The sequence below is a fragment of the Palaemon carinicauda genome, chromosome 2 (genome assembly GCF_036898095.1).
Source record: "Palaemon carinicauda isolate YSFRI2023 chromosome 2, ASM3689809v2, whole genome shotgun sequence".
Lineage (NCBI taxonomy): Eukaryota > Metazoa > Arthropoda > Malacostraca > Decapoda > Palaemonidae > Palaemon > Palaemon carinicauda.
Genome location: NC_090726.1, coordinates 5,338,463 through 5,348,462, shown reverse-complemented (window position 1 = coordinate 5,348,462; position 10,000 = coordinate 5,338,463). Strand labels below are relative to the sequence as shown.

The 10,000-nt window shown below is 32.5% G+C and overlaps 1 protein-coding gene across 1 annotated transcript in view; it reads right to left on the bottom strand.

Annotated features, from left to right (window-relative positions):
* Nucleotides 1–6,659: 6,659 nt before the first annotated feature.
* LOC137615002 (uncharacterized) overlaps nt 6,660–10,000 on the bottom strand; it is a 50,730-nt gene continuing 47,389 nt past the window's right edge. Inside the window, exons 4-6 of the mRNA XM_068344639.1 lie at nt 8,719–8,842; nt 8,024–8,131; nt 6,660–6,898 (exon numbers count right to left, since the gene is read on the bottom strand). Of these exons, the coding sequence (XP_068200740.1) occupies nt 6,754–6,898; nt 8,024–8,131; nt 8,719–8,842 (377 nt within the window). The 3' untranslated portion in view covers nt 6,660–6,753. The remainder of the gene's footprint in view (nt 6,899–8,023; nt 8,132–8,718; nt 8,843–10,000) is intronic.

The following is a 10,000-nucleotide window of genomic DNA, read 5'->3' as shown; positions in this document are numbered from 1 at the left end:
TGCCTCTATAATTCATGATAAATTGACAAACCATTCATGTGATGTAGATTGATAAGCATTTTGACCTCATAGAAAATTGGGTTCTTGAAAGTCCGTCATTTCCCACCATCGGTCTATATTTATGATGGATAACGTTATGGTGGCTGGATGTAAATTCTTTCTTTTTAAGGAGTTATAAAGAGTAAAGAATAGCAACCTGTATTTTATTACGCTTTGTAATTTAGGGACATACAATTGATAGATTGCAATTGCCCCTGTAGGCCTACTTGAATAATTATTTTTGTAAAAAGAAAATCGACATTGGGTTTGTTGGAAAACTGGTTTAACGCGGACAACTACAACTCAGTCTTTTACTATGCAAACTAATTTATTTTATTTGCATTGGCTGCCCATTAACGCTAGAATAATGTATAATATATGTAGGCCTACTTATCTGGCTACTAACACTGAATGTCCAGAGTATTTTATTATTACTTATTTTTTGTACTCAATAGAGATAATGAAGGGTGTCAACAAGAGATTAATACTTCAACATGAAGGCTTAACAAAATGCACTTCGAGTATTGATAGTAGAGCCTTCACATAACCTATGAAGTATTTTTGACTTCCTGAAATGTGATATTAAGAAGACTGAAGCTATTTAGACTTTCAGTTAGAAACTGAAGACTTTCTTATTCACTGAGTGTTGTGATAGTTTGGATATTATTTTGAATATAGAACACGCCTTTGGCAGAGCGGACCCAAATAAAGAAGCCCAATATATGGCAACACACCCTGCATTATCATCATCTTTATTCATATGATGAGTTATCTGTTAGTGAATTTTCTGATGAATTCCTAATCAGTCTTGAATCCCAGTAGGGTCTATGCCTTATCCACATGATTTTCTAGGCCATCCCATTGGCTGACAAACTGATATTTACTTAAAGACGGGATTTCCGATTACTCCTCTCCTTTCCTCATCTCTGGTCCAGACCATCTTAGCCAGGAGCCTAAAGATATAGCCAAGATATTTAGAGTCTTACCATAATGAGTTGATTTCTGTTTCTAGATTTTCTTCAACCATCTTTTACTTATTTGATTTCATTGATTTATATATTCTCTATATTTTTTTCTTGATCAGTTTAATAGCTAATTATTGATCCTAAGTTTATCTTTTACTGAAGTTTGTGAGATGTTGGTATCTCAGAATTATATCAATTTATTTTCATATATGTATGTATATGTATATATATATATATATATATATATATATATATATATATATATATATATATATATATATATATATAAATTAGGCCCATGAATGCCAATTAAGAGATGAATGAGAATGGGTAAATAAGTAAACTTTAATAGTTTTTTTTTGTCTTATTGACCTCAAGAACGAGAGTATACACATAGATATATATACCGTATATACATACATACATATATATATATACATATATATATATATATATATATATATATAATGTGTGTGTGTGTGTGTGTGTGTGTGTGTGTGTGTGTGTGTGTACGTTACACTGCTATTTGATCACTGCACTCCAAAGATTGAATTTAGAATAGAATATACACTTTGTCAAGGATGAAATGAAAAACCCTTTTTTTTTTCAATAAAATTCTTACGAACGATTTTAACATCAACAACACTTACAATCTAGAATAAATAAATAATACAATAAGTTACACAATCATAACATTTGTTTATAATTATACATTATCTCTTTAAATACATAACATTAATGTGAACAGTGGGAAATGTGATAAAACATGATAATCATGAGATAACTTAAAATAAAACTGCTGCTTTTTGTTTCATGAAATATTGCTATTTTATAATTGCAAAAAGAATACATGGGCATACATATTAAATACAAACACATGCATACCACATAGATTTCAAATGCCCAAATACAATGCATATATACATACACTTACAAATACCCCACAATGTACTTGTGGATTAAAAGTAACTTAGAATGGTCATTATATTGGATTAACGTTTTTGATTGACGCTCTGTTACTGAAAGCCCATCTGGAATTAGATGGATTTTTATGGAATTTGGGTATTATGGCCAGGCGCTGGAACCGCGGAGAGTAAGTTCTCAAACTTATAGTCTTGACTATGTTTTCTAAGCGGCTTTTAACATATGATCAGATCTATATCGTTTCTTTAATTCCACTATTTATTTTCCTTTCTTGTTAGAACAGATTTATCCTAAATCGTTCGGTGTATTTTGCCAAATTTCAATGAACAAAGATAATGTTCAGTGAGTCTTTTGTCATTTTCTATATTATAGTCTGTAAGTCAGTCTGAATGGTACTTTGCCAAATTTTGTCAACTGTTAGTTTAACAAAACTATCTTTTTTTGATAAAACGTCTATTTTCCCTGTTAGAGCCTTTGGGATTGTAGCATAATGCTTTTCCAATAGGGTTGTAGCTTAGCAAATAATAAAAACAACAACAATAATAATAATAATAATAATAATAATAATAATAATAATGACTATGTAGAATTTCTGATTCTGTCTCACTGTCCACAAGATTGTCTTCAATATAAATATTAGTCTTAGTCAGTCCACGTTGGTCATAGTCTCATAGTCTCTGCTTAATTAGCATGTTCTTAAGAACATGTGTTACAGCTTACCCAATCTTCATTATCGTTGGTCATAGATTTAAGGGAATTTCGTATTTTGTCAACTTCAAAAGTTCAAACTTGCAGTGAATGTTTTTGTGTTGAACAGGTTGATAATAGTCCCTCTTTCTAATTCTTATATGAAAGATCTATTTTAATGGTGTTACTGTTCTTAAAATACTTTATATTAATTTTTCATCGCTTCTCGTAGTTTTTTATTTCCTTACTTAATTTCCTCACTGGGCTATTTTTCCTTGTTAGAACCCAATGGATTATAGGATCTCGCTTTTCCAACTAGCGTTGTAGCGTAGATAATAATAATAATAATAATAATATTAATAATAATAATGAAACTTTCTAAACTTGTTTATAAATTTATTTTTCTATGCTGTAAGACTTTTTGTAAGTCGAGTCACTATTTTTCTATTGCATTTTGAAATATGGTAATAATTTTCACCATTATGTCCTTTGTCAGGATATGTTCTTTAAAATAATGAAGAATACTTATTCAAATATTCTTAATCATTTATAAGTCACTCAGAATTATTTTCGTCAACATTCTTCTTATCTTTGAGTAATTGGGGGTCTATAAGCGTAATTTACATACTCTTCTGAACTTTGTCCAGGAGATTGATATTTCTAGGTAAAATCTAGCATCTCCGAACGTCCTTCAACAAACCATATTTCGGTCTTTATTTAACAAATAATTGCGCCAGGTAGATCTTCGTAAATTCTTTCAGTATGTGATATGTCTTTCTGTGTTCTTGATCACATATCATTTAGTGTCTAATTTTCACAGCAATCCACTAATGGCATAAAGGTCCAAAAGTCAAGGATAGTGATCTCTACACCGGCTCTCCTATCAAACGTCATAGCAAACTTTCATGAAATCAACTAAAATACTTTACTGATGCATTGCAAGATTCCAAAATTATCTGCAATTATAAGAACCAAATGCGCCTAGCGCAAGAGGAGAGAATCATGCACTTAATGCCTTAAAACATAGTTTGAGCTAATTGGCGAATCATAGAAAAAAAGTGTCTCTTCATCTAATTGGGGGAGACAGTCATGCGAACTGAAGAATAAGAAGTTTCACCATCCATGTTTTGGGCTACGAGCATCACTAAGTGAAACTGACCCTCTTGTGCAAGTGGCATATGATCCACTATTCTCTATAGCTGAGAGTTGCTTTCTTATTCATACTGGCCTATTAAGTCCTCCTACCTAATGCGATTGATAGAAAATTGACGACTACGTTTTTCAGTTCCTAACTACTTTTTTTTTTTGTAATGCTTTCAAAATAGAGTTGCGTCTTCTTATTTTTTTCATCTTCACGTAATAAAAGAGAAACATTTTTTTTTCTTTTTTATGGTAATGAAGGTTTGGAATTGCGTCTTCTTGCTATTTTTCATCTTCACGTGATCCAAGAGAAAGAGAAAGTCGAAAGGTCGCCATCACATTTGAAACTCATTCTTACGAAGTCATTTTCTAGTATTCCTCGTTTGAGACCAGCATCAAGGGCTATTGCAATAAAACTAGTATTCCGTTTCTTGTAATACTCATTGATCCCTCATTCCTGTTTATCTTAAATGACTGGGAATGTTTAATTCACAAATTTTTCTTCATTTACATCTACTGGGATAGTTTAATCATGTTTTTTTTTCTTTACTTAAAACAACTTGGATTATTTCAATCACAGTTTTCTTTATCTAAAGTCAATGGGATTATTTCAATCACAGTTCGTTCTTTATCTAAAAATACTGGGATTATTTTAATCACAGCTTTATCTTTATGTAAAACCACTGGGATTATTCTATTCACTAGGATTATTTTTGAAATCCAGTCAAGATTTTGAAAATAGATCGTAGTCAGCCACAGGACGGATTTGTCAAAACCATAACAGAAAAGCGGCTATACCAATTCTCTTTCAACTTCTTAAGAAGAAGAATCTACGTTTATATCAAAATGACGTCTTTCCAATCACCACCTTCTTTGGCCTGTGTCCTCTATAAGCAATCGTGAGCAAGAGTTCGTGAGTTCTAAACATAAAAACTATCTAAGTGACCTTGAAATAATCTTTGGCAATAGGAGGATGCATAATAATAACATTACAAACATTTAAAACAAATACAACAAACGACAAGAGTAAATATAGAAAAGTCGATCCCTTTCATGACAGATATTCAAGACCGGGCCAAAACGAAAATTTACAGTACAGAACAGACCCCAGAAATTTCTTTTTATGATGGACCCTAAATCCATTTTATAAAGTCATATAAGGAAAGAGAAAATAGACGAAAATCAAACGAAAACAGTAAAGAACAAGAAAACCAGATGGCCAGCAGATAAGGGCATTCCATAGACTTCTGGTACATTTCATGAAACCTTGAAATGATTGCTGTGATTCTTTATGTTACTCCTAATCTCAGTCGTTTATATATAGTTCCCACTTGAAAATTTATAGGGAGTCTTGAAAATAGACTTTATTCATTTCCTTCGCCTAAGAGTTTTTTTAAGAATGATTGGAAATTTACTTTAGATTGATTTTAATAAGTTTATTATAATTTCTTGTAATGGGATTTAGACGGATTAATCAAAAGAACAGGTGTCTAAGCATAAGGTATTAAAATCAATATATTTTCATTTCTAAATTTGCTATGAAATTTTGAAGATAAAAAGAGAGAAAGGGAAATATGAATTGGCAAGAATGATCGGGGTAAGTATTAATCTATTTTTCCTAGACCTTAGTATAGTAAAGATATACTACAGAGAATTAACCTTTTCCTAAAGTATTGTACAAATTAGGATATGAATATTTTTATGGGTTTTTGTTTACGTGGTCGAATCTTTCGAAATAAAAACGTAATTAACAATGTTCTTTAACATATAAAACGTTACTGAACCTAACAGCTTAAATTAAATGTATCAGAATAAAAACAAGTTACCGTAGAAAGTGAAGAGATTACTTGATGACAAATATTCTTCATAATCTTTGATCTTCCGCCGAGCGTAAGAATTCAGTTACTGTATAGAAACGTAGTCAGTGATGAAACAAAACCCTCAGAGGTTATCAAGTGCCTTCATCTAGTCCAGGTAAAAAAAAAAAAAAAAAAAAAAAAAAAAAAAAAAAAAAAAAAAATAAATAAATAAATAAATAAATAAATAAATAAATAAAAAACAGAAGGAACGACAGTCTAGACTTGTATAGGAAGAAACTTTACAGATGTTATGGATAATGGAAGCTGGAAAGAAGTTCTGAATCTCAACTATCAACAAGAGAATGAAAATTAAACAGACACAAAAACGACGTAAGAATTGAGAGCTCTGTACTTCTGTACTTGTCTTCATGCATAATGAACGATTGGAACAAGACTCGCTTTCTGAGATATCACTGTATTCATAATTTTAGTGGCCAGGAAAAGATATAGAGAACATGAAGGGAATGGTGAATGGATATGAGTCTATTAAGGAGCCGACTCTTACCTAATAGAGCTTGAGAAAATATTACAAAACCGCAATGTTGGGGTGATTTGAAACATATTGTTTATTTTTCACACACGCGTTTAAAGTTTTAAAGTCCTCTCATTAATGGCAGAGGCAAGGGACAGCGACATTGCCCTGGTCAGCAGGACAGTGCCATAAAGACTAACCATATATACATATGATCACAACCCCCCCCCCCCCCCAACCCACCTCTCTATCCAAACTAGGACCAGGGAGGGCCAGGTAGTGGCTGCTGATGTCTCAGCAGGTAGACCTATAGGCTCCCCCAAAACCCCTATCTTTAGCTCACAAGGATGGTAAGGTTACAGATACTACAAGAAACTATAGAGGAAATCGTCAGGCAGGAACGTTTCCAATAGGCCACCACAACCCCAAACGCGTGTTGAAGATAAGACAAGAAGGTTCGAATCGGCATTTGAATAATGCCAACAACATGAAATATAACATAATTTGTGGACCTGGTGAAATCGTGACAGATTAGAAGAAGAAGAAGAAGAAGAAGAAGAAGAAGAAGAAGAAGAAGAAGAAGAAGAGGGAGAAGAAGAAGAAACTATCTACTAGAAGAACACCAACACCAAATGTCGAAGGTTTTTATCGAACGCCATCTTCGTCATCAGAGATCGCTGTCAATATCAAACACCTTGAAGATCGACACAGGACAGTCGGGATACGCAGACCAACAGCTGCCGTACGCTCGGCCGTAGTATTCCGCGTTGACGTAATCATAGAGTTCGTTGGACGAACTTCCGTACGATGCTCTGTAGGGGTGAAGAACAAGAGTACATTAGGGTGGGTTTGGTTTCCGAAATTAAAATGAAGGATGGAAGGAATTATTATATCTTTTAATGGTTTATGAGAATTATAAATAACCGAAATCACATTTTAAACGATAATTTCTTAATGAAGTTGAATAATGGACTGAAAGGAATTATTTTTATAATGAATTCTAAGGAAGGAAATTACAAATTTTGAAAAAAATAATAAGAGATACTCTTTATCATTAAAGGAATTTACCAAATGGTAAAATAACGAGTCTTATGATAAAATGATCATATATATATATATATATATATATATATATATATATATATATATATATATATATATATATATATAACAACAACAGCAAATGCAGATGCTTCTAGTTCACTGCGGGACAAAGGAATCAGACATGTCGTTATTCATGTCTGGGGTCTGGCCTTTTTCATCACCATGTGCATTGGTGATGATGGGAAATTTCCGTTGAATCGCTCACATCAAACCAACCTAGTATGGGTGGCTCTGAATCGTGCAACGATACACAAACCCTTTCACCATGTTAAGATAATCCCACTCAGAAAGGGTATATATATATATATATATATATATATATATATATATATATATATATATTAATATATATATATATGTATATATATATATATATTCATATATATAAATATAAATATATATATATATATATATATATATATATATATATATTCATATATATAAATATAAATATATATATATATACATACATTATATATATATATATATATTTATATATATGAATATATATATATATATATATATATTTAATTATATATATGAATATATATATACATATATATATATATATATATATGTGTGTGTATATATATACACATATATAAATATATAAAAGAAAAAATATATATATATACAATATATATAATTTATGGAGAGAGAGAGAGAGAGAGAGAGAGAGAGAGAGAGAGAGAGAGAGAGAGAGAGAGAGAGAGAGAGAGAGAGAGAGAGAGAGAGAGAGATACTATATCAAGACATTAACATCTTCCGATTCATCTGAAGAGAGAGAAAAACAGGTTAAACTTACTACTCATGACTAATTAGTAATTACTCACGTGAGCACAATGTTGATAATCTCTCCTAACAGACCGTCATCTCTGAGCGGTGACTCAGCCACTTCACACACGGCTCTCAGCAGACAGGATTTCCCGTCTAAACCAAATCTGACAAGTAAATTAATTTGTTAGTGAAATGGACTCGGGGAGGAATTCATTAATCAGTCATAAATGATTGCAAAGAACAGTTGTTAAGTTACTTACTTAGTGCATTAGACTCTGAGATTAACTCATTAAACTGTCAGACTTGATTGCTATCAAATAATAGTTATCAAGAAGTAATTTTACATAGGGCATTTGACTCTGGGATGAAGTCATCAATAAGTCGTAATTGATTGCTATTAATCAATAGTTATGGTATTTTCTATTTTTCAATAAGTGTCGATTGAAGCTTCATTCTCCCTATTGCTATACTTAGATTTCAGATTATGTTTAATTTAGAATTTGGTATTTTTTAATATAATTATATGCTCTAAGCATAACAAATTTAAACCTTAATCTCGTACATTTATTTGCACACCTTCTTCCTGAAATATAACTATTTCCATAGAGAAATTACTTTTTTGTCACTTGAGATAATAATTACTACAAACAAAATGATGAACAATTGAAGAACTGCACCCAGCCACACCTTTACTTCATGGCTAGCTCCTGTGTCTAGCCCACCCCACCACCAGTGCCCAGGTGAGACTTACCTGCCAAGCGTGTCAATAAGAACCGAGTATATGCCCATTCTATCGTTGTCCATTCGACCGTAGGTCACTTGGGTAGCATTGGGCAGCTTTATAGTAAACGGCAGTTCGATGTCCAGGTACCCGGCTGTGAGTAGAATAAGAGGAAGTAGCTAAAGATCACTTACATGATGATGGTAATATCTGTTAGTGATGAGGGATAGTGAGAATGAAATTTTACTGATATTCAGAATATTTAGAATAATTACTAGAAACATGTGACATGCTTTTTTAAAAGCAGCGAGAGTACTTCATATATATATATATATATATATATATATATATATATATACATATATATACATATATATATATGTATATATATATATATATATATACATATATATATATATATATATATATATATATATATATATATATATATATATAGTTATGATAGGATGCATTTCATCAAGGCATTGATCAAATGCGTCTCTCTCTCTCTCTCTCTCTCTCTCTCTCTCTCTCTCTCTCTCTCTCTCTCTCTCTCTCTCTCTCTCTCTGGTCGACCAACAACCAAGTACACATTTTACGGCTTACATCAACAGAGGTATACTGAATTTTCAAGGAAACCTTGACCCGCCAACTCCATGAACGTGGATTTCTTGAATGGAAGCCGATGGATAGTGATAATCGTAGTAATGGTGATTTTACCCCTAGAGTTTGAAAGACGGAGTAAGAAAAACTGGACTGAGACGGTGCTAAAGACTAGTTTTATTTCGTTCTTAGGTGTGAGCGTATTCCGTTCTGTGTCTGTTTATCAGTATTATACGTTTATGATAGTTTAATTTGGTCTCTATTGAGAGTTAAAATGACCGTTTCTTTATCCTGCTACCAAACTTTGCATCAAGTGGAAGATATCAGTAGCAGAAAATGCGCCCAAGTACTTCATAAAATGGCAAATCAGAAACACAACGTCACGTTTTCATACAGAATGTTTGACTAGTCAAACCAAACGAAGGTAAATTATTTAAACCGGGTTGTCGTGGCCTATTGGAAACGGCCTTGCCTAGCGGTCACTGGGCTGCGTTTCGAGTTAAGCTCAAGCTCGATAGTTTCTGGTAGTGTCTGCAACCTTACCATCCTTGTGAGCTAAGTCTATAGGTCTACCTGCTGAGCCCTTAGCAGCCATTACCTGGCCCTCCCTAGACCTAGTTTAGGTGGAGAGGGGGCTTGGGCGCTAATCATATGTATATATGGTCAGTCTCTTGGGGACTATCCTGCTAGCTAGGGCATTGTCACTGTC